General features: G+C 36.7%; 1 protein-coding gene across 10 annotated transcripts in view; it reads left to right on the top strand.

Moving 5' to 3' along the window:
• Positions 1-26,688, top strand: part of Dnc (phosphodiesterase dunce) — a 420,060-nt gene that overhangs the window by 275,219 nt on the left and 118,153 nt on the right. For 3 of the 10 annotated variants that reach the window (XM_076380412.1, XM_076380414.1, XM_076380413.1), the window contains one exon: positions 23,419-24,681. The exons of 6 other annotated variants lie outside the window; for them this stretch is intronic. In XM_076380412.1, the coding sequence (XP_076236527.1) occupies positions 23,672-24,681 (1,010 nt within the window). In that variant the 5' untranslated portion in view covers positions 23,419-23,671. Of the gene's footprint in view, positions 1-23,418; positions 24,682-26,688 lie in introns of those variants that run through there. One more of the 10 variants, XM_076380415.1, reaches the window with a different exon arrangement.

The following is a 26,688-nucleotide window of genomic DNA, read 5'->3' as shown; positions in this document are numbered from 1 at the left end:
TTTGCAGGGATTTAAATCGCTAAAAAATGGGAGCGAGTATAATTGAAAGCCACAAAAAATCCGTGGTGCGGCAATTGCATGCACACTAAGTGGATTAAGGCTGAATACATCTGTCCTGGTAGAATAAAATCACGATCTCTGAAAATCTGCACGAATCAGTAAAAAAATGCTCGTTTCAAAAATTTCGCGAATAATACTAAACGCACAAAAAGCATTGAAAGGTTATTTAAGGTAATTTGATTTTTTTCTAATAGCCTGATATATACGCCAAACCTTCTCACGAATAAATTTCAATTGAAAAATTTGAAAAAATTTTTTAAATATTGCGATTCTTTTCAACAAAACAAAACAAAGATAGCTCCCACTCGAAATCTGACATTACGCAGAGTTTTACAGCCTCATCATGTATTCATCAGCATCCTCGAAGCGAACTTTCAACTATTCATCGGGCGAGGGATGTTTGGAGCTTCCTCGACGCGTGTTTCATTATTAAATCGCATTTTGAAGGTGCTCGTTTGGCCGCCAAGCCGCAAGATGCTTTCAGGCGGGAAGCATCGCGGCAAGAGTTCGCGTGCATGTTTTACCTATCTTCGCATCTCCGTGAGTCGTGTAAATGGACACCAATTTGTAGGTTCGTGCTTTCAGTAGTAACAGGAATCAAACTTATCGCGAGTGAAATAGCACGAGACCTATTTAAACCGCTCTAAAATGTAGTTACTTACGATTAGTGTCCAGGTTGTGGGCATTCAATCTGCTGTGTAGCTCATTGCCAAAACCAACTGGTCCCATGGGCACTTTTCACCTGTTTCGTTCAATCAGAGTAGAACTTCGTTAACCGAATCACAATTATTCACTGCCTCTTTTATTCAAGATTAATACTATTAGGAATGTAATATAACATGAACTGAAATTGGAAGTATAATTTCATTGAAGATAAGAAAATTAGTCAGCAAGAGGGTACTTAAAGTTTGAAACTCGTTTTAAGTCGATTAATCGAGGTCGTAGTAATATAATTTCTGTTTTTGTGAAAATATATGTACAGTGACTCATAGACTCATTTACGAGTACTGAGAACACTCGGTAATTGTGAAATTTATTTTTTGTATTTTTTCCTTTGAGCTACTCCAGTTTCAGCTTCTACATTTAATTTTCATTCAGTCTTTTTAAATTGTAATACTGAAAGTAAAATATCTGTAGAATTTGAATTCCTATGTGAATTTAATAATTTTTCATGAATAAATTCGTGATTCACTACTGTGTGTTCTTTTGTCGGCGCCTAATCAAATATGTAACTCTTCTGTAAATATTCATGGTGCTTGTAAGTAGATTGAGTTTATATTCGGATCCGACACGACTGAGTAGTTTTTCGATATTTTCTCAGGAAATTGTGTTCTGATACACCTGGTACAGAGTGTGCACTGCATATGTGTTACTTCTCACACTAGCTCCTTATGTAGAACCTTATTTTGCACTTGGATGTACTCTTATAAAGCTAGTTTTGCATTCACTATAACTGCATAATGAAACAGCAAATGACTAAGTTTTCCATATTTCTTCCGAAGCTATTAGATAATAGATTTTTAGCATTTGTACATGTCATTCCTAATCCATTAACGCTGCTTACCTAATTATCACATTAATTTTGCATTATAAGTGATCAACTTAACCGTGCAATTTTATTTATATTTTCCTAAAGAATTGTAAATTAATGTATCATTCTCTAAGTAATTGTAAATTAATGTATCATTCTCTATCGTGTTCTACATAGCAGTTGTTCTAAATTTTGAAGGATTTCTCTTCACAAACCAACAAGATAGGAATCTAAGAAAATCGAAACACACTTCCACTTACTTATAAATTCACTTTAACTACCGATACGTACCGCATAATGTAAAGTACTTAGCAAGTACATACGATGAATGAATCATTCATTTCCATTGATTGATTGATATAAGCGTACGAAGCCTGATGCCACAGTAGTCTTTAGTCGCATCGAACGTTAAAGCAGAGTGTGGGACTCACAGCCAAACGAGTAATTGTGGATTCCACTTGTGATGACTATAGTTGTTCCACTGACGACGTCAAGCAATATAAACCGATAGAGATCTAAAGCTATGGAATACGTGTCGGTACCGGAAGTAGGGCATCTTACGATTAACGTTGATTGATTGCTTCGATGTCAGCGCACTTGCCAGAGTGTATCCTCGACGAGCACTTTTGAACACAATTTCTTTCGCCAGAAAGCGAGCACTGGTTCGACTAGAGCAAGGCTTCTGAACGTTTCTTGGTTTGTGGTCCTTTTCTGGACATTTGCCATCTCTATGGCCTCCTTCCTTTCTTTCTTCTTATCTCCAATTTTTTTCTTCCGTATTTTCCTTTTCTGTACATGGCTCTAAAAATTCGATGTTCATCTAATCTAGTGTCTCTAGGGAACTGGAATCTCTTCCTTCTCCATTTTAATTTTCAGCATACAGTGGAACAGTTAAGAGTTCTTCAGCCATTCTCAGGACAAATTTCTAAATAATCGCTTTTAGTCCAAAGGAAACTTGTGCAATTAGCGAGGGTTCACCGAAACTGTGTCACTTACGTGGCCACAGGTAAATGTGTCGACGTCCTGACCATGATAATTTCTCTCTCACAGGATCTTCGGTCGATGCAAATCGATGTTTGCATGAAACTTGCCCGAGCTCGCTGAAGGGTAATGCAAATGCTTGGGTTTTAATTGGAAGAGTCAATTGGTCCTGTACGAAGTTCGTCGGTGAATGGCCAACGCTCACAGCTTAATTCGTCCTGGTTCTTTGAACATTGTGCAACGCACTTGCAGAGGGAATCATTTGAGCGAAGTTTAATGTCACTTTTGGCTGACGTTGGTTCAGGAATTTTTTATGGCGCAATAAGCGAAGTATAGCGTTTTTATTGTCATGTCTGATTGTGAGACATGAATGCAACCTACTGTTAAATTGGTTGAAATGTAATACTTTTATGACTCTGAACACGTATTCTGATAGAGATAAAGAGTATCATCAATAATAACTGAACATAATAACGGCTACTAGAGTATCTTAATGTTTCGAGGTCTTCTTAAAGTACTATTCAGTAAAAATATTCTTCATTATAATTTATCATCCTTTAATGAATAACATGATTACAAGGATTTTTACTTGGTCATCACCTTATTTGGACTACAAGATAATTTAATTTTAGAATTGAAATATCTTGAAATTCTGCTAACTAATCAAATCACGTATTATACTTATAAGCCTCAATAAAAAGAATAACAAGCTGAAGTAAAGTGAATACTTGAAAATTGATGTCACTTAGGTTTTGATCAATCTAAAATCAATCTGATTTTATCCTCACAAATAAAAGAGAAATTTTACCACAGGAAAAAGAATATACGAGGAAAAAGTTCTGTTTTTTTATTTTGTCGATGTATTTTTTGTTTTATTAATTTTTTGAAATTCACTGCCGCTTCTCATCTTGCGAAACCTGTGCAGGCTTCGATACGTGGGCAGCAAAAGGAGTTCCTACACGTCCCATTGGATTTATTGATCGCGAAAACGCGTGATTGCAAGCCGCATGTGGACGTTCAACGTTCAACCTCGATTTCGAGGCGAATCAACCTGCTTCGAGCCCATTTTTCCTCATGATAATCGGTGATCTGGCGTCGGGGACAATTTAATCGAGCAACGCGCGCGACTTCTGTACTTTGTCGAGAATGGAAGAGAGAATATTTTTACGTTCAATTTTTCCCCTCGCCTTATCGCTTGCGGCACTGTTTCGGATTAAAAAACCGGGAGAAAAATACTACACCGCGATGAGATAATGATGGAAATATTTTGTTGCTGGTGAAAGTTAATCCTTTCTGGTTGAAAACAAATCGTATTTTTAAAAAACAGTTTCGAGAGGTCTAAAATGAATAAAACTTTGGAATATTTGTTAGAGTTAAAATTCTGACGCTTGCTTATTTTTGGGTAAAATGAATTCTTACTTTAAGTGACTGACAATAGTGGTTTGATAGGGAACGTAGGAAATTAATAGAAATTCTCGCTTTAATGAAAACTTTTTAAATTAAGCTAACTCGTAGTTGGACCGAGAAGGTTTTAGGATTAATTAAAATTATTTCTTCAATAGAAAGCTCGGAAAACTGACAAAAATTTTTCTTTTGATGGCAAATTTTACAAATCCACGAGAAATTCGAACACAGAGTACTTATTGGACAAAAATAAAAATGTAATTATACTCTGTTTTGATGGTAACTTTTTTGGTTACATAATGTGTTCCAAATTTTACTGAATATTTTAAAAAGAACAGATCGATTTTAAAGTGATGTAAATTTACATATAGTAATAAAGTTAATAAAGATACGAGTTTAATGAATGAAGTTAATAAAGATACAGAAGCAAAAGTATTATCTATTTTTTACTTCATTATGTTAACCTTTAAATATCTCCTGAGCATATTAAGTGGCTGCGTTTATAAGTAAAGAAAAGACATTTTACGTCAAACTCCACAAGAAGTAAAATATTCAGAGTTAATTAACGTTATTGACGTAATTCACGATAAATTTTTTCCTCCCTCTTTCTTTTCCTAGAACACTTCAAAGAGACACACTGTGTAAAGGAATTTAATAAACTGTGACTAAATATAAGATCGTTTAGCAATACAAGAAAGCACCTGAGGTATTTGAAACGAAAGCTTCCTGATCTTCTGCAACGAGGTTTCCTGGAAGACGAGTCACGACTTTTAATTACTTTTTTCCTCCCCTGAATTTTTCATGGACAGTGCAGCGACAATGGGCACGAAAGAATGAAAGAGGGATTTCCTTTTCATCATTTTCCGTTTTCCTACGCTACTGGAAAATTCTATTCTCGTCGCTATACCTTGGTAAATTTGATTCCGTTTCTTCGTATATTATACAGTAAATCCAACTAAAAGTTTCAAGAAGTCTAGTGGTAATATTTCATCTTTCGTGCATTACATTGATTAATAACGACATTGCTAGCAATGCACAAAATGAAATATTAATTAAGCTAGCAATGTTCTAATTGGAATTTCTTGTGTAGAGATTAATTTAAGAGTGATGATAAAACACTTGAAAACAAAATTAGAAAGAATAAGGTTCTACAAAATCTAATTTCATGGAATTTCATTTTTTAATATTATTATAGAATTTCTTTGTAGAAAACAAAAAAAGGATCAACGTTTTATTCAGATAACAAAATTTGTATTTTCATGCTTCTTAATTAAATTTCTTGGCTAATGAAACGTAGTACAGATTAATCAATCTTTTAGAATGCTTTAAATTTTATCAGAAGGGTTCATTTCTTAATAAAGTGTTATGAGCTCGCGTTACAGGAACGTTGTTCTCGTTAAAGAAGCTAATTGCTTGTACAGCTTCTTTCTTTCTTTCGTCCTGGGGTCGTGATTACTTTTTTAAGCATAAAAAAGCAAAAACTGTGAAGGAGACTCAATTGTTAGTGGGGTAAATTGAATTTTATATAGAAAGTTGAATATGGAGATTTTGAATAGCAATAAATAAAACAATATTAAATTTTAATTTATTCTCTCGTTTAAATCGAATATTTTTCTAATTTATTTGATTTTCTTTAATTAAGTTTTAACTTTTGAAAAGACTTACCATTGTCTTTAAATTTTTCAAATTTCTATGAATATCAGATTTTATGCTTTCAATATTAGAATTTCTTCTCCTCTTTGTTCGTCTTAAAATTCAAATCTTTTGAATTTTCTCACAAAATTTAAAAGATTCAAAATTCGATCTCTTTAAACCCTGTACTCAGGCAAACTATCTATTCTTCTTGACGTCGTGCATAAAAACATTTGGAGTGAGTCATGTCAGCGGAATATACGGCCACTTCTTTAAAAACTGCACACTAATTCACGTGAGGAACACATGCGCAAGAACTAGTTGGAGAGGCTATACGGTTTTGCATAATTTAAGCGACAGCCTTTCACTTTCTGTCACTTAACTTCACCCCGTTTTTCTCTTACCACACTCTTGCTCTTTCAATTCTGCTCTCTTCTACTTTTCTATACAATCATTTCCCGGTATGCCGCCTTATTATCATAATTTCCTGTCTGAATAATGCAGAAACCACACTTACGTTCAGTGTGAGGTGAAAATATTGTTTCTGTATTAAGTTCGAAATGATCCATTGCATTTCTAGTCTGGACTTCAGTTTGCAATCAAAAGAAGACATTTATCATATTGCAGTAACTGAATTGTAGTTGCAGTCAAGTTCTGGATCTATTGATTGGATATTAGAATACTAGAAATTTTATTGTCGCTAAATATAGCCAAGTGTATTCACCATTTAGGGTCGTGAAAATTAATTATTCTAGGTTTCCTCCTACCCTACGTACCTATGTCTATTCTCACTAGCATACAGAGTTACTCTCACCACTTTTTATTTCATCTTTCCATGGAAATTCATAAACTTTACACTTTTTTTTTCTTCTAAAACATGTCTTCAGTAAAGTATAATTCGTTACGAAGAACATTTCAATTCTAATTAAACTCTGTATGAAGACTCGAATGGAAGACCACTTTGAAAGCTCGGATGCTCGCTTTTTCCATACTTTTGCAACAAAATCTCACGAGCGAAGCAAGTGAAGTGAGAGAAGCTCAATTCATTAATGGCATCAACGGAGCGTTCGTTAGTCGTTAAATGAATTCCCGTTTAAGTCGCACGTTAATTATCCCCTTACAGTATTACATTCCGTGTGGAGGAACGAACTTCTGCTGAGGAGTCGAAAGGCGAACATTGAGCTACAGAAACTAGGGGAAAGATCAGAGCAGCCTTTAGTTTTTCAGATACTCTACACTCTGAAGCTACCTGAGAATATTACACACACATATTTTCTTATTTTTGGAATGTATAGTGACTCACGATTTTGTCATGAACATTTTACTTTACTTTATTTTGTATTCAAATGAAGGAAACTGGTTATAAGTTGATCACTGAAAATCAGAGAGATGAAAAAAAAGTATGCCACAGTGGTTTCAATAATTAAATAATATTTTAGCTACATGTGAGGGTATCTGTGAGTCACTTTACATCGATGAATCTCACGAGGACACAATCTACCTACAAACAACTTCCCACTTTCATAGAGTGTTGCGTTTAGAAGAAGGTTCATGCTACTAACTGCTGATAAGAACCTCTCTCAACCCTAATGCTCTAGCACGCTGATCACAACTACAGACAACTTGCTGGAACATCAGTGAAGGATACGTCCACATAGGACGATGCTTACAGTCTAACTTTCGTAGGTTAAGCTGCATATAAATCGTCCATAAATAAATCAAAGAAGCAATTTAAGTTGAATCCTAGCAAAGGAATCCTTTGAGAAGGGAAAGTTTTTCACAGGAAGTGAATTTTTCTTTGACCTCGTGGGAATTTCGGCTGAAAGCATCCCATGGAATAGTTATCCACATGGAATTATTCTACCGCCATTTTAGGGGAAGAAATAATGGATAAGGGTGAAAGATTGTAGCAATTATTCAAAAGATTACGCCGCAGATTCAGAAGGACTGTTTTTCCAGGGAATTGTTTGAGGTTCGTGATGTCAACAGGCTTAGTTAGATCGATAATGTTACTCAAACATGGAGTTTTTCACCTAGAGAGGTGAGATTCTGATGAGATTTCCTCAGAAAAGGGGAAATATTCATCTTTTTGGTGAATCTAGGGATTTGGGTTTGAATTTGAACGTTCAGTTCAATATTTAGTAGGCTTAAGTTATTCAGTAAGTTAGGTAGCTGTGAATATGAATGCCAGAGGGTTCTTGGTTCATCATTGTTTAAGTCTATAGGAGACAAAATGGGTAAAGCCTGATTCTTAGAGACCAATAGAATCATTACTTATATAAATAAGAATTTTTCTAGAATTTCAGGAGAGTATAAAATGAGTTTAGGAGATTGCTACATAATTTTAGGGGTGTGCCAGAGAAATGCCAGGTCTTAAAATAATTTGTCTTAATTGTAATATAATTGTAAAGGATTACTAGATAATTTCAGGACATTTTAAGCTAATTTTGGAGAAATTATAAGTTCAATTGAAAAAAAAACTCCTAAAAGTGTCAATGAGAATTCATTGAAAATGTCTATCGAAAAATAATAAAAAGTACCTCCAATCTTTAATATGAGTTCAGTCCTTGTCTAGTCACATATAATATACAGCAGTGTCAAGTTTCACCAATATTCACAAGATTCTGAATTTACATTACCATTTTCATACCTACACAGATTGAAGTTCAACCAGCAATTTACTTAACTAAAATCAAATCTGCATCGTTCCTCAAAATCTCACTTGTATTCCTCCCTCGATGAATTCCATTCTAAAAAATTTTCCTCTTAGTCTCTTTGCCATCGCGACGACCCTGAGTCCGAAGGTTCCGCTTACCAAATCTGAAATTAGTCCTTTAGCTCGATAATTGAATCGTGTCACCGGCTAGGCTGACCTTCTCCTGCTTCCTCTGCATGGAAAATAGCGTCTCGACAGCCGACCACGTCTGCACGACGGCATCCAACACGAAGGAATTTCAAATTCCAGCCCCGAGGCCGTATCGTTCGCCAGTCCTGTGAGCTTTCTGGCCTCATTTCCCGCCCCCGCGATGCTGACTCTGCGCCAAACGCGACCGCGTTCCTCTATGCCGCCTCATCCGGCTTCGTTTCCGGTTACCTAGTGTCCCTACCGTCACGGATAATCCCGCTGCTTCAGTATCTGTTTCATTTCATCGTTGGTTTTGAAAATGAGTACCTTCGAAATTGGATACATGTATGGCTGATATTGAAAATTCGGTTGGCTCAGGTTTCGGATCGATTCAGATTGCGCCTACTGTGAATCCTGTTTACATGGACTCGATTCGGCGAGAATTTCAGTTTTGCTGGATTGAACGGACTCAATTAATTTTCGATGACGTTTATTGGATGTTTGATTCGTTTTGTGTGCTGAAAACTCTGTTATCTTCGTATTCGGTTTACTTCAAATGTAATTTGTGTTTGAGATTCTATTTGACCGAAATTCGGTTGGCTTTGCATGTATGGTTTATTTAAGATTCAGTTTACACATAATTCTGTTAACGTTCGATTTGATTAGTTTGAGATGTCCTAACAATAGTTAATTTGTTCAAGACTTGGTTTATTAAAAATTTGACTAACATTGAATTTTAGCGACTTTAAGTTCACTTGGACCTATCCCTTGCTCACTTACCAATTCATCAATATATTAAAGATTCCAGTCAGCTCCAACCCAATACTCTTATTACACGTAAAACTTCAGTCTCTACATTCTCCAACTAGAATTCCATTTCCTGAAACTTCAAGTTGCTGAGAATTCCTTTTCTCCCTTATTCACCAATCTCATGCAGTCGCCACATTTGTACACAGCACTAACCTTAATCTCACTGAAACTTACGAGGCTATCAATAAAAGCTAAAGTGTAGCTGCTGGTTGAAGACCACAGCAGTAATCAACTCGTTACGAGTATTCAGGCGAACCGATTCGTTTTTCCGCAGAATCACAGCAGAATATATTCCCACTCTATCGAATCGAGTCGATTCAAGAGTGGGAGGGCCATCCTTGGTCCTGGGAAATGCAATTTCTGTCGGGTCGACGGCATCTGCATTCGAACGGGGCCCTCGAGGATTCGCGACGATTCACGGTTGCGATAAAGGCAAAGTTTTCTCTCCGCTGGCGAGAAGGTCGTTTTCTATGCCACGCTCGTTCCGTCGTGGCCTCTTTTTCCCTTGTCCGCGCGAAAATGCCGCCGGGAACGTTGCTCAGAGGCGGCGTTTTGGAAAATTAACGGTAGAAACCCGTCAGAGGTTGCGTTTCTCAGTTCCACGTAACATACAACGCAACAGGACCAAAAAACGCTCGCTGTTCTACGTAAAAATAATGAGTCGTGAACTCGGCGTGTAATTCTTTGACAACAGAAAAGGTTGCTGGGGAAAGTATGAAGTTTCAATTTGGCGGAAATTAAATTTCAGCTTACTTCGAAACTAGGTTCTCATTCAACTTTCTGCGAGAAACTGGATAGTATCCTCTTCTATTCGTAAAAAGTTGAAGGCTCGAAGTGTAATTCGTTGGTAGTAGGGAAGGCTGTTAGCAAACGTATGAAGTTTCAATTTGATGGAAATTGAGCTTGGATTTACCGCCGAGCGAGACTTTAATTCAATTATCCGCTAGAAATTACGTAGATAGTCTTCTATTGATAAAGTGTTCAGAGCTAGCAGTGTAATTTCTTGGTAATATAAAAAAACTCTTCGTGAAAGTGTGAAGCATTCAAGAAAAATGTGTAGAATTGAATTTAAGGAAAATTGAATTTTTATTTACTTCGAAGATTCTAATTCGACCATTCACTAACATAAACTAGTTAATGTCCTTACTCATTCATAAGAGCTTCAGATCTGGAAGTGTAATTCTTTCATAACACAAAAGAATATTGGCAAAAGTCTTAAGTTCCAATTTACTGAAAATTGAATTTCAATTTACCTAAGAGTTAGGTTCCAATTCAACTATCTACCAGGAACAAGAAGCATATTATCATCTATTCATCCTATGATACTGGGAGATTCTAGTCATGCAGTTTGCCTGTTTTGGGCTGAATGCTGATATTAAAATGCAAATCTTGGAGTGACAGGTCTGGGTATGACAGTATAATTCGATATTACGATGTAAATTAAGGTTTCATATGGAACATGTGACCTATTGCATGCTGAAGCTTACACTATAAATTACGTTAGCATTAGCCATGCTTTATACATAATGAATATTGTCTGGTTCATTACACGCTTGTAAACTTTCAAATTTGCCAATTTTTTGGGAAAAAGAATATACTACAAATGAATAACGACGAAAGTGCCATCACTTAAAACTTAACGTTATTACGAATGATGGGGTTCTCCTAAATAGAACAAGACTGCCGCCGTAACGAGCAAAGTTTGATGTTGTAATGGACACTTAGGAAACTATCAGTTTTGAACTACTTTTTACTATCTATTACGAAAGAGTACTCTTATACATACCACACTGATAAACAGTAGCAAAAGCTTGGCTAAATGAAAAGTAATAATTGTCATGCAAAGTAAGCAAGTTCTATTATCAGCAAAAATATGTATCAAGATAAGTATGTCGCAGTTGAGAAGTTAGGGCCAGAGTAAGTCGCAATTGCATCGAGTGAATTGTTTGACCTAGAAGGCGCTTAAATGCCATTATCGTCGTGATCAATATCAACAGAAACAGCTGTCGGCATACCCGAGGGAAAGGTTGACGTCTTGAGAGGGACCACTCTAGAGAGGGACACGTATTGAACAATAGCTATATCCCCACCCTAATGAGGGACACAAAAACTAATTAGCTGTTGCTTTGATTGTAAGCAGTCAGTTTGATCGAACCTGTCGGAGGGTTCACTTCGCGGAGTGAGTGATAAAGGTCAGTGACACGTAGCAAACTCTAGTGTTTTGGGTGCGTGAGATTCTTCGAGTTTCTTTGGCTCAGCGCTCTTCGTTGTTCCTCTTCAATTGCAAGTTTGTATGATTTTATTTTTTTTTAGATTTTGCGAGTGCAACTAAAATGCAGATGCATTATTCTTTTCTTGTAATTTTTTCTATGTCTGCTATTAATTATTATTATTCGAATATTTATTATAAATATTTGACAGTGCAAATTGATAATTTGCAGAAATGTTTTGTTATAATATTCCGTTGCAAATACATTTTTTGGAGGTTTAATACTTGAAAATGACCTTGCTCTTTTAGAATATCTCGTTTCAATATGTTTATCAAGCAAACGCTGGTAAGTTGGGTCAGGCTCTTGTAAAATAAACTTCCTGGAAACTCAGGTTGCTTCAGTTTCGCTGGTAATTTAAAGTTTAATACACCGGAAGTCTGCAATTAATTACCAGCATGAAAGTTTACGCCGTATCTGCATTTTGATTGGCCCCCGCAGACAGCGAAAATTTGCCAAACATTTTTGCACTGACATAGACATTATTCATATTCTTTCGACTGTGTCAGGATTTCATTTTGATCCAATCTGTTTCCGACGATAAACGTTATTTTCTCTTTATTTATATTCCACTGTGTGCGTAAGCAATAATTTTCTTTTCTAAATAATTCTGGCTTGAAGTACGTTAAATGAGAGCAAAGTTTATTCAATTCTTTTTATTTCAAAACGTTGAACATGTTACCTCTAAAGTGTCTTTAGGAAATCATTTTTTCTATTGAGGAATATGACAGGAAGCAACTATAAAAATTTCTCTGTCAAGAACACAAAGTAAAGAGTTGCAGAGATGTCTTTCTATGTTATGTAGAAGAACTTGTCATATTTTCTTTAGTGGAGCGTAAAAGTTTTGAAACAGCTACTGAGTGCATCGATGTGGAATTACAAAACTTTTCTTTGTATAGTATGAGAATATCATTTTTCCTTCTCATAGTGTGTAGGAACTATAAGGTAACTTAATAAGAACTAGGTACTATTCTACACAATTATACTAGTATAAAATTTCTCAATGTAGTACACAGTTTCTAAGTCAAAATCATTTAGAAAAATAATCTCATCAAAAATTGAGATAGGTTTGAAGAACTTCTCATATTTCTCATTCCCTTTTGTATTTTTTAAAAAATATTGTACAGGGTGTCTAATAAGAGGTGTTAGAAATTTTGAGGAATTATTCTACAAGCTAAAAAAGGATATAAATCAAGAATCACGAAACTTCGTTTGAGGCTTTATTTCAGATTTAATTAATTGTTGCAAGAACGCGTGAAGTTCGAGAGAAATGTCTGACTTAGGATGTCATTTTTCCCTCACCTCTGCGCTTGACTACTGCACTGTGGCAGTAGAATAAGTCACAGGTCAGACACATTTCACGCGCCTTTTAAATGTACCTTTATCAATAAATCACTTCTGAAGTGAATTTCAAACGCAACTTAAAATTGAAAATTTCTGACATTTCTCACTGAACGCCCAATCTGTCATTCTTTGTGTCCTTAAATCAGTATAGAAACAACTGCTTCAAGGCTCCAACCAAAGCCTTTGCCTCTTCGAGAATTTCTGTTGTAAGTTCATCGAAAGCGTATAAACTGAAAAGTCGGCAAAGATTTATTCCGACTTTTGTATCAGCTCCTCAGAACGCTTCTCGCCGTCGAGTAACTCACAATATCAATTCCCCTTTGTGAACGTTTTTCACGGGAAGCCTGCCCAGGAGTCTGTGCTCCCTGCTGGAACAGAATTCATAGTATCATCTGGATAGGATTACGGGGATGAAAGAGGATACAGGAAATGAGAAAAGAAAGCTTGAAGGACTCTCGAGCTGCTAGGAATTCTCTCGCTACAAAATTTGCTGGCAATTTTTTGTTATCTCACCTTCTTCTTCTAAGCTCTCTATATCCCTCGACATTTCGAATCGTTCAAAGGGTATCGATTTTTGGCGTAGAAAAATGAGGAAAAGACTGGGTCAAAGTGTATCGTAGAATTTTGAAAAATGAAACTAATTCTATTTCACCTGAGGCGAGTTGAATTTCTGAGAGCAACTTACACGGTAGCAACACATTGATCGCCATTATTCTTCGGGAACTTGTCGTTTTTCCTAGCTCAGGGCTCATCATTATTCCCGTGGTTATTTCTTGTCATGCAAAAATGTACTTCTGGTTTCTGTGGACAGTAATGAATCGTTTCAAATGGATGAAGCGAAGAAAAAAGGATATAAGGGAACGGGATCAGTGACGTGGATAAATTTAACTGTGGCGTGGACGTGATTTAAGAGTCCACGTTAGGTCGTCTTCGATGGGTTCAAAGCGATAATCTTGACACGATTTGCGAACCCCTTTTCACGATAGATCGTACATGTCGCTAATATGAAATTACAATCGCTTTATCTAGTAGGAGATCAAAGAAACGTAAGAACGTAGAAGAATAAAGATCAAATCCTGCGTTCTCTTTTGCCTGAAGCTCTTAAATTCATTTTAGGCTAATTTAATGTTGGAAATTCCACGGTGATAGACTGAAACTTGCTGGAGTTCTGGGATTGCGTTCTTAGTATTGTTTCGTAATGAAAAGTTTACTTGAAAACTGTTTGAGTAGTGAAGAACAAGCTGGCTCAGCAAGTTCTCAAAGTACACTTAATTTAATTGACAGTATTGCATCAAATGAGTTGAAGTATTTTTAATTTATTGAAAGTACAATTTATAAAACACACCAGCATGTTTTCTATGTTACTGGAGACATTTAAGGATTTAGTAGACGTGATATATGCAATTCTTCCTTGGAACAGGGAGGAATGCTAGGTCCTTGAACTTCCCGAGAAAACTCTGGGTACTTTGGAAGGGCTGTCACCAGGATCTTATACTAATTCTAACAAATGACAGTCTTTCGAGAATTTACGTTGTGTCCTCTAACTGCTTACCCCGTGTATCTGACAGTTTTAGGAAAGACGGTTACTCAGGATCTATAAAACCTATGTTCTTTTCTTAAACCTCGTTTCCTCAGCAAAATGTGAAATAGCACTTGAAATGCAAATGGAAAAATCATATACCTATTGTATTAAATTCACGCTCTGCTTCAGAAATTTTACTTCAGAGTAAGAGTAATATGACAGGTTCCTTGCTTCGATATTTCTGAATTGCTTTCACTATCCCTATCACTCTTTTCCGAGTTATTAGTTTTGAACCTCGAATGAGTGGAACCACGAATCTGAACGAATATCAACAGAGAAACCTGAAACGAATAACCTTTTCGCCTTTTGGCGCTCGAATTTCCCATTCTAATCCAGGATATAACAGTCGGGGAAACGTGAAAAGTGTTAGGAAATTAGATACCAGTGAGTGTCTTTTGAAACACGAGACGATCAGTCGAAAACCGATTGTCCTCAGCGACGAGTTAAATTCTTCTGCTTTCGATAGTCATAATTGGTTCATTAGTAAGGTACATATCTAGCTTGCAATCTGGTGCATACTAGTTATTAGGTAAAGAAAGAAATTAGAGTAAGTGAATTCTTTATTATTTCCTAATCTTATTATGTTATCTAAAATAGTCCATAAATGTCTATTTATTTACTGAATTTATAACACCGTACTTAAGGTGCAGCGCAGTACATGATTTGCAGCCGTTGCAAAACTGTCCTTTTTATAGAGCAAATGTCGCAGGAAAACTCATGGGATACCTTACTTGTATGTTTCATGGTAAATGTTCTGCGACTCATATTCCCTAATGGCCGAGTCTCTGAGAAGACAGCTCCCAGAGTGTAACGGCTTCTTTTTAACAAACTTTTCTTGTTTCATGGAATACGTGAAATTGCAGATCTTCAAATTTTTCAATACCCATGCTAGCATATTTTCAAATGTGATATTTTTAAATATATAGATGGTAAAACATCGAACTAACGAATACTCAAGTTTTTAAGTAGCGAAATTTTCAATTGATCAATAATTTGCAAACTCAAAAATTGAAACACTCAAAAGATTTAAAATATTGAAATTTAAAAATTCAAAAATTCAAAAGTTCAAAGATTCAAAGATTCAAATATTCAAAAATTTAAATATTCAAGAATTTAAATATTTAAAAATTTAAAAATCCAGAAATTCAAAAGTTCAGAAATTTAAAAACTTAGCAAAATGAAGGAAATATCCACGTCTATCATGCTCGTTTCTCATACATATAAGCGTTTTGCCTGTAAAGGAAATCTCAGGTCCAATAAACAGCTGCCACGAACAATAGCCACTCTTAGCAGACAGGACCATATCTTCGTCTAAGAACGGAACAACATTGTTCTCGGATATCGCATCAAGCCAAGAGGATCATCAAAAGCTGAACGCCTCGGTGACTTTAGCCGACCGATTAAACGCGAAAGCGTTGTCACACCTTCCAACGACCGTTTGCTGAAGGACGAGGTCACTGGAAGTCGAGAATTCGGTGAATTCTGAGCGAATGCATCGTAGGATATCAGGGAAGCTATTCAGGGAAGCTATTCAGGGAAGTGCATCAGAGATATCGTTAATAGAACAGTACTGATATTAAATTTTAATTTAGCGATGGAGAATTAGCTCGACCTACCTTTTCCTTTAACCTTACTAAAATAGGAGATTTGTCTGAGATTTGGGTTTTGGGTGATATACAGCACAGCTCAGAAAGGGACTTAGGAATAGGGTGGTAGACGAGTCTTGGGATTTGCTTAGTATAGGGACTTTGTTCTTTGGTTGTACAAAGGATTTACAGCTTGGTCGACATAAAAAAGAAACGTGGAGTGAAGGTACTGTAGGTATTGAGGACTTAACTGACATAGAACATCTAGGTAGTATGAAAGATTTGAGGCTTATTTGAGATGGGAGACAGTATTAGGCTATCATAGGGTAGTGAAGATCTTATTAACTGAGAAGACTTGGAATTTAGTTCATATAAGAAAATTGAGGCTTTAGTGACATAAAGGACTTAGGAAATAGTTGGCGATGCAGATGAGTTTTAATTTGAAAAATTCCATGAAGCAAAGCGAATGTTTTCTAATTTTATTGTAGAAAATATTTTCACATAACAGACCGTCGTTACTTATTAATGAGCATGATAATTGATAGACAGAATCAGGTTGAAACTGATCTGTTTCTAACAATATATACAAGCAATTTCGAATGTGTTTATTATACAATATTTCAGAGACTTTATTAACACTGGAGATTTAGATGACTCAGGATACTTTAAATTTAATTGACATGCATAGAAAACTTCAAACTCTGTCAGCGGTAGTTTAGAACTATTAATTGCTGCAGGAACCTTGACTATAATAAACTATTCGGCCGAAAACACGAACGTATGTGTGGTAGATACACAGACCTCAATCCAAATACAAAACCTAATCGAAGCACGAAAACTACTCAAGGAACTGAGATTGCAGGATATATAGAAATTGATTCACCAGGTTGAGGGGTAATAAGAAGGTTACAATCGACGAAACCTATACCTATATCTACAACCTTAGTCAAATTAAAGATAGTCTTCATCATTGTTAAATTTTCTCTTATAATCTCAATGAATAAGTACTATTAATATACTACTAGATATAATTAGAAAACGAAACATATTTGTAGCTTGCTATTTCATAATCTCATTTCATCTCTGAGACAACTCAGTTCATCGTTAATTAATGTATGCAACTGCTGAAAGCCTTAGGGGATTGAACTTCGCTCCCATGAAACAAAGCTTCCCACGTAACTTTGAAGCGCAGCGTATCACGAATTTCAACGGCAATGTTAAGTCTATCAACCAACCTCGAGATTGAATGTTTCTATTCTCTTTGCATAAGAAATTAAAGTTCATATAAAAGTGTTGATTACGTTGGATGTACAATTGATTGAAATTGAAAGTCTTACAGCAGTGGGCAAGTTACTGGAGTGGAGATAACATGCTCGAGCTGTCGCGTCATGCTAGAACATGCTCTATCGGTGTTGCTATAAATTATTGAACATGAATGATGAAACAATGCACGCAAACAAATTTCCGAAGGTTTGATCGATGTGTGCGCAGCTGGCTGCAGTCACGTAGTTGCATATTATCGTGACGATTCCAGTTCTGTGGAGCGAAGCTATCGGCTGACCTAGAACTTTGGTAACCTAGGTGAACCATCTGCTGTTCTGGCCTGACCTATGAAAGCCTTAAATCATCCAGAAAATGGTTTCGACTCGAAACCTTGCGCTGGACGGTTTTCAGCGATACAGCTGCAACTCGAGACCGTAATTCTTCTAGAAACGACAAGGCTTCAATTCTTCCTTTTTACAACCCCCAAATTATTGCAAAACTTTAAGCTTATATATTTGTGATAAATGTCCATTAGTGAGAAATCTAACATAAGCTTAGTGTCAGTTTTATTTAAGAAATTTTATTTTCGTTTTTTAGTGTTTTCAATGTAGCATAGAAGCCAATTATCTATCTGAAGCTAATTGTCTATCCGTATAGGTAATAATTAATCTCCAGTGAAACGAATTTTATTTTCAAGTTAGATATTTAAATTATAAGGTCCAACAAAATGTTACATTTATGATATAGTAAAGTAGGTAAATTACCCACAATCTTTTTTTAGTATCTTCTTCGAATTCCCTGTACACGCTAGAGACACAAACCATCGTTATCTATCATCTAATCACCTGTGATCGCAGCTAAACTTCGCTTATCAAAATTCAATATTAGCCAGCTCTGATTTTATCATAAGGTTAATATTCTTTACCCCTGTTACATTAGCAATTTTCGTAAAAGCTCTCTCTTCTTGGTAGGGAATCGATAGGTTACAACTACAAGAGAATTCACATTCGAATGCAGTGAAGCGTGCGATTTCAAGTCTCGATTGCGTTTTCATGGTTTCCAATACGGAGAATGTCGCGACATAGAGCCTGATAAGCTTCCAAAGAACTTTATTCGAGGAGTTAGATCGTTATTATCTCTATAGCAGATTTCGGTAATAGCGCTGCGACTTACCACGTCTGAGCTGAGGGATATGTTATTTCACATAATATACGTACGTTTCTTCCTATGGACATAAATTTTCGTAGAATTATCGCCTGTTCGACTTGAAGACTTTTACGAGGAAACTTTCAGAATTTTTATATGGATCATTTGTTTAGTTCGTAAAGGATATTCCAGTTTGTTTGGAAGGAAGGAAAGGGATGAAATTTTGACAAAATTTCAACTTCCCATATAGAGATAAAATTATTCTGTTATTTGAAATTTCAAATGGGTTTGTATATCATTATATATCCACAATAAATAAATAGGAATTTTGGTGGATATGTATGATAATTAAAAACAAAATGGACGAAAATTTATTATAAATCCATTATTATGAACAGGCTAATTAATTTTATTATATATTAATGTCATACAAACAACGTTAAATATTAGTAATTTGAAAGTAGTGAATACTAAACCACATGGAGAGGGAAAACGAATTTCTTTCTCGTAATTTCTTTTGACGAATTTCCAAGGAAACTTGTGCATTGTATAATATACTATGTCTTGCTTTTATACATACTTTCTCTATTTGCTTTAGAGAAAAATGATAGAAGGCAGAACTCATTTCAAGATTTAACTGTGTTAACTTCGTTTCCAAGTCTTTTCTAGAGCTCTTATAATAAATGCCTCTTTGGCACATTTGAATGACTATACTTGATACTCCTTCATTCTTCATGTTCTCAATATCTTAACGTCAAACTCGTTTCGAAGATACATTAACTTCTAGAACAAATTGAGCTGCTCTATATAGACACTGTAATTATTTTGATTGGTATATTTACGTGTGTCGTCATGATGATTTAAACCGTAATATGAGACCTGAGTAGCACTAATAACTCAAAACGGATGCGCAGAAGCTATATAACCGTTTCTGTGTCCGAATGGGGATGATAGATCGTCTCTGGGAAGTTAAATGGCGACCGTGGTCGATTTCTCGCTTTCTAAAGCGTTAAATTGGTAGAGGTCGACTGTTGTGCGCGGAAGAAAGAATTCTTTCGAAATTTCTGGCACGTTTTCCTGGCACTACGCACAGAAATTGATCGCTTTCTTGAAACGCTCTCGCTATTAATATGATTTCCATTTGTAAACGTACCTGGGTTCATCTTCCATTGGCTATAGCGTTCTTCGGCTCTGCTATAGTATGTTAGGATGAAGAATTGGCTATTCAAGGCTATCCCCACTGTAGATCTTAGCCACACCCATCATAGTGATTGATTACCCCTACCATCTCGTGTGGCTATCTCTCTGGTACTGTTTGGTCACACACATCACTGAATGTCTCATGCATCACATTTCAATGGTATTCTGTATTATCTAGAAGGTAGTAGAAAAAGTCTAGCTTTCAATTTTTTTCAAATACAATTTGCAAATATCTTATCTACTAATTGTCTTACTTGAATTATTTGTATAGCATCAAGAATTCTGTTTCTGTTTCTAATATCTCTGTGCGTCAGATCCTCTCGTGTATTGTTCGTGAAACACAGAAGCAGTTAATTCCTTAAAATGAGATTATTTCGTTCACGCTTCCGCGTTAAATTCAGAAGCATACTCTCGACAACTAAATTCCAGGGAATAAATTAATATGTAATGAATTACCAGTGTAACCTCCTTTCCAGTTGAATGGGATTTACAAGCGGATTATCCTTTGTTTCCTCCTTTTTGTTGGCCTGAAAGGACCACCGATAATTACCTGTCCTTGCGAATAAATGGAAGGAAACTGTTAAGTCAACGCTTTAAAATGCACCCCAGTTATACACGTTACATGGATGCAATTTAAAGTAACTCTGAGAGCTGTGGCGCCAATTGGGAACGAGGTGAATGAAATCCAGATGCACTTTCCTGAAAGCCTTAGTGTAAGAGACGTTGCGCTGCCAAGACGCCAATGCAGATAATCTAGAACCAAAGTGAAACACTTTACAAATGTAATTAATTCTGGGATTAGATACTACATAAAGAGTTAAAGTCGAGAAAGAGTCTCAAATAAATTCAACATTAAATATTTTGTCTCAAAAACTATCCAGATTCTGTGCCTCTGAAATGAAACTGGAATTGAGGAATAGAGAAGCCAGAAGAAGCTAACGAATATCAAAATCGTAACACTAGAAAGAAGAAAAGTCATTGGACCTGAAATGTGTATTACTGAAATTCCCACATCAAACTGTCCCATTGTTTTCGAACGCTAGATTTACTGAAACAGCAATGTTCGATTTGCGCAGAAATGGCATCGACAACTATCAAACAATGAGTAGTTAGTTGTCTCCAACAGTTGAACGAGAACCGAGGATTGCGAATGTTTCGCAATAACAGCGCTTCGGGAGTTCAATTAGAGCGTGAAGTGAGTTTAGTCTGGGGCATCGGTGGCTAATGAATCTACTCTCTCTCTCTCTCTCTTTCAATTGCTTTTTCGGTCTCCCCCTTTAACAAAGGAAACTTTCGGTGAGCCATGACGATGGAAAATAAACAAAGATGCCTGGGGAACGTTCGCGAAGCTGAAGCCACAAGGAACAGTGTAACGCAAGCTTATAAATCGTCTGTTGGGCGTGATTTACGGTGGCTGCCGTATATAAATTAATAATCCTTGTGTTGCGCGCTGAAGAATACAGGATACCTTGGTATGATGTAACTGGGAGCTTAAGATGTAACCAGGTTTATTTAAGTGGAAGTACGTTAGCGCGGACAGTGTGCAATTAACCAGCATGGGTTTCGTAGGGATAACAGAGGTGGGTTGAGTAGCTGGATAATGGCGGCAAACTTGATACATATGTACATGTATAGCTAGCTGTCTAGACCTTGGAGTAGAACTGTATATTTTCTGTGTGTACCTACGTTTTCTTTATTACACCAGCTGCTACACCAATTGTATTCCTATATTGTTCTTCAGACTCCACATGCTTAATTGCTTCTATTTGTGGTATCTGATCTAACTTGATATTTATGAGTGTCCTGTTAGCTTTGTCTACTCATAAATATTCTATGTAATTTTTCAAGATTTCTATCTAGTATTTAGTATCTATAGTAAACGTCAGAGCATTTATACTTTGAATATTTCATAGGTAAAATATCCATGAGTAATTCATGCAGGTTAAAGAACTGAGCAAATGTGTATTGTCTGTATAGATACTACTATTAACCACTTTGTGCAGGAGAATCAAAGTGGTAGTACCATATTGTATTTCAATGCTTATACTATATCAATTGATGGTTGAGATTCTGTTTCATGTAATTCCAGAGTTCTATATACTCATCTAGATACCTTCCCCACTGAGCCACAGCTCTGCTCCAATAACCCATCTATTTCTTCAGCTCTATGTCTTTAGCTGTCCTTTCTGATCCATTAGTTACATCTGTTTCAGTATCTCTCTCTGATCCTCCAAACTCTACCTGCTTTGTTAGTTTAGCTTAACCCATTCTATCAAGCGTCAGCTGTTCCTAATCTACTACCCTTCATTTGTAATTTACTGCCAGTTCTACATATTCAAATATGCCACCTATCTCTAGAGTTTTACTGCTTTAATCCATTGGTCTCAGGAATTTATATAGTCTATTGTAGAATACATGTTCAGTCTGTTTCTACTTGTGCCATCAACCCTATTATATGAGGGTGTATAGTCAGGACCAGATTCAGAAACGCTGTCCAGGGGATGATCTCCTGCTGAGCTGTCGAGGACCGTCCAAGAATAAAGCGATGGCCCATTATACATAACACATTCTCATCTCTCACTGAGTTGGTCTATAATTAGGCGTTACTTTGAGCTCAAAGCGATGACCTGTTCGAATTGGGTGGGTACTTCTATCGTTTCCTTATTCACGGGCGAAGTACAGAAGATCCATGTTTAAATTACACCTAGCATCTGCGAAGTTAGATAATCTATTTGAACAATTTACTTCTCGATTTCAATTAAGGGCACATTATTACATCCCTCTGTCCAGCATACTTAATATTGTTGCTACTCAAATATTTTTAACACTTAGTTAGTATTAAATCTGTTTCCAAATGTTGTACAGTTTTCAAATTAATATTATAGTTCCTTGTAAGGTTCAACTTCATTTTATTATTCCGCCTGGAGGAATTCAAAAATTGAATGCGAACTCGTGTAATTGTGCGCTGGGAATTGCTAGAAAACGGTTCTAGAGTGAACTTTAAAATTCAATCAAGCAAATTTTAGAATTTCTAGCTTTTGACAGGGCTAATTGAAAAGTTTGTGGATGAAAATTTTCACGCGCTCTGTCGTTCTGTTACATTTGTTGCCTTGGAGAACTCAGTTATCATCCATGTTGACGAGACATGTTTAATTGCGACAGGAATAAATAATTGAATCATATCATAAAAATGCAAATTTGGCTTCATGCTGGAGCGTTTAATTAATCATACCATTTCGCATTGGTAACTAAATTCAGGTAGCTACATTTAGATTCAATTTTCGTACCAAATTGGGTAAAGGAATATCATAAACCAAAAAAGCCTCCATCGTTTCGTATTTTAGTGTTTCTCTGAAAGCTCTGAATGAAATATAGGCAATAAAAAATTTCATTGTCTCTGTAGACAAAGTCAAGACATAACTGTTTCTAACTATAGATCTAAACAGTGGAAATACTTTTCCGCGAATCTAATTTTTCTCGTGCCTCAGGATTGGCATGCTTTCAGTTTTATTAAATTGTGAAAAACTGCAAGCTTGAAAATATTCAACCGGAACACCGATCCGTTTCGCATCAATCATTGCTAGTATTGATCCTGTCATGGCATCGAACGAGCTTCTACAAGTCAACGTATCCAAAATGCTGCGTTTATAATTTTTGAAAAAGTCTGTAGCGTTTTTAATTCACTTGCGGTTATCAGAGGTACTCCAAAAGAAAAGTGCACAATAAGACATACCGATCATTTGAGAATATAACGTTAACTCTTTCAGCCTGCCAGAGTCTCAGTGAGCAAGCTAGTGTAACATATTCGAGACAGCAGAGACGCCAAGACCCTATTTGTGGCGACAGTTACCAGAACAATGAAGCATCGCCAGGAAAAGCCCCAGAAGATGAAACTAGAATGAAACGTCTCTCTTCCTCCGTTATCTAAATTGCTTCAGTTTTTCCTAAAAACACAAGGATTCCCGACTAAGCTGATAAATTCTTCAAGAAATCCTCCGCTCGTTATAAGACTCCCTCAAAATGGACGATGATGACACCGAGGAGAAACGCGAGTCGCTGACTCTGGTCAACAAATTGTCTCACAAAGAATCAAGAACAAGAACCCTTGTATCCTCTGCGAAATTCCTCTCCAGGATGGAAACTCTCCAAAAGACCTCCACAGACGACTCTGATACCATGGAATGTGCCTCCGAGAACGAAGTAGAGAACATTCCCAAGGATGACGAGACACCTGAACCAATAGTCACCGATGAAAAAGGGAACAGGATTTCAGGCAGAGATCGATACTCCCTGGATGTCCCTGAGGAAGCAGAAACATTATTGATGACCCACCAACAGACGGTTACTAGGTCCACTTTAAAGGTGGAGGAACAGACGAGGTATCCAGGCTCGAGACTTGGTCTTTTCAATCGCAGCCCTCAGTCGTCCTCCAGCCAAGAGGAGTACGAGCCAGAGGTAAAGAGCCTTACCAAACTGCAGAGGCAGCAACATCAGCAACAGCATCTCCTAACTACCAGCACAGGGGGTCAAATAACAGCCAGGTCTATGGAGAGTCTGCGAACTTCGAGGAACTTTCTCAGCGCTGACGATCGTTACAGCGAAGATTCGAAGTCCTTGGAGTCACTATCTCTGTCTTCAGAAGCCCACGTGGCTAGCTCTAAGAGCCAATATAGGAGCTTCTTAACGTCGTCCACGAAGGATGTTCGAAGGATCGTAACTGTGGAGTCTAGGAGCAGCGAGAATCTGCTTAGAGAGGAAAGCTTGAATGCTGAAGTCAGACGTGGATTATTCGCTAATACTGGTTTGGAGAGGAAGATTCCGCAACACCTGAGCCTGCCACCACCGTCCAACGTGTTCTCGCTGACCAGTCCAGGTGGAAGCGATCGAAAGATCACGATCCTGAGCCCCCATTCGCCGATTCAGTCGTCGGAGTTTCAGTTCTCGTCCCAAACGCTGAAGACCAGGCGCAAGAAGGCTATTGTTCTGCCGAGGTTGGTGTTGCCCAGAAGCGAATCCGAGGTGTTCTTAGAGTGAGTAGATAACATGATAGAGTTACGGCCTGATCGATGTTGGCTCCTGGAGGGATCGATAGGTCTGATCTAGACCTATGGCGTCTTTCACTAGGCGGTCAGAATCATTCTTCATTTTGGATGGTGTTCATATTGATAACGAGGGTGGTGTATTTTGATGACTATGAGTCCAAAGACTTTCAAGTCTCTTAAGAGTAACTGGAAATATTCAAATATTTGAATTTTCAAATTTTTAAATATTTAAATTTGTATATTTTCAAATTGTTCCATTCTTAAATCTTTCAAGAAATTAACTTGCTCTGAACAACTTTAATTGCCAATATTTCTTAGAAATAGAATTGGTCTAGTTTCAAAGAACTCATCCAAAAATTATTAAAAACGGAGACTTAAACAGGGAAGAAGAATAGATCTCTCTGTGCAGTAAGTTCATCTTGCAAGGATCGACTTGAGCCTGATTTTGCACTAACTAAAGTAGATACACACATGTGCATGCTAATTGATCATTAGACCTCCACTATAGAACTTTATATATCTTTAAATGTTCTACTTGACAATGAAGACTGTTCAAAATAATTCTATTTCACAATGTCACGTTATCCTTAAAAAATACTCTACTGGAGAATCAGGAAACACGTCACATCTCAAATTTGACTATTTCAAGGGGTTGGAATGTGCTGTTCTGTATGTGAAACGTTAGCGGACGGATAACCCACGGCAAGTTCCTTTAAATACACAACCTAGGCTATGTTTAGAATTAATTCGACCCTGTATAACTGAAATTCCTAGTTTGGAAGTGAAGTTTGGCTTTGTTTGCGTCTAATTGCAAGCGCTGCTTGATCCTTGAAACTTACAGATTTGTAGAAAGGGATTTCACACGTTTACCCTAGAAACTTTCTCCTTTTTCATTTTAATTAAAGTATCTACTGTTTCACAGAGATTTTGTCCATCATATAAATATAATTTCAGTTGAATTATCTCTTTAGCATTTTCTTTATTTTTTATATTTTCAGTGAAAAATACTCTTTTAAAGGATATATTAGAATAACTAGTTAAAAACTTCGAATAGTCACTCGAGTATAATACTGTCGCATAAAGTAACTAATACATATCAAATTCTGAACACTGGTTGCCTATGTAGACTTCACTCCTATATTTAAAAAGTTTGAAAACTTCCAAAAAATTGTGTCTCAATACATGGCAGTAACCCTCTCTCGATAATATCCATACGCTATAAGTTTCTTAAATAAGTTTCTCACAGTCAGTATATCTCGATATTATGTAAAATAAACAAGTATTAGGTATTTGAGTATAGTCAACCATACCTTTGATAAGACAAATGTGGAGTACTATAAACCTTGTGTAACTTGAGAAACTCGCCAGCAACCCACAAGTCTGTATCGAGTAGACCCTGTAGCAAGAAACTATCGGTGTCTAGGAAGTGATAGTCCTGGTAGATATTACATCCTCTCATCGGTAATACATCAGGATCCAGCGATACTATGATAAGGCCAACGCTCGATTACAGACTAACGCAGATGCCAATCACGAGCATCGTGCAGGTTCAATGCGCGATTAGGTCGAATTTCTGTCCCTGTCAAGTGTGATGAACACGTTTCCGCGATTGTGCATTCCCCTGAACTGGGCAGTTTCGAGAATTGGGTATGTTAATGGATTGATTTGATTCGATGATTTCGCCCGAATTTCCGTTTCGAAGGAGTAATTTCCTTTCTGACTGGTTCACCTAAATGACGCTTCGACGAATGGTCTTATGGCTGAAGAGGCGGGAACAGAAATTTGCAAATTGCGCTCGCTAATAAATTGAAGCCGAGTCTTGCGACGTTTTACCAAATGGGACGCTGTAATCCCTGGTTACGTTGAGGTAGACGTAACTTTTCGCGAAGTTCGCTGATAATATTACGCGGTGTACAGATTTTACGACTAATTCTGCACTAAATGGGATGGAAAATTAATTTTGCGAAATTCGAAACTGCTGCGCATAAACTGCGT

This window comes from Calliopsis andreniformis, chromosome 6, assembly GCF_051401765.1.
Source record: "Calliopsis andreniformis isolate RMS-2024a chromosome 6, iyCalAndr_principal, whole genome shotgun sequence".
In the NCBI taxonomy this organism is placed as follows: domain Eukaryota; kingdom Metazoa; phylum Arthropoda; class Insecta; order Hymenoptera; family Andrenidae; genus Calliopsis; species Calliopsis andreniformis.
Note: the sequence above shows the minus strand (reverse complement) of the source record. Positions and strands in the feature narration are given on the sequence as shown.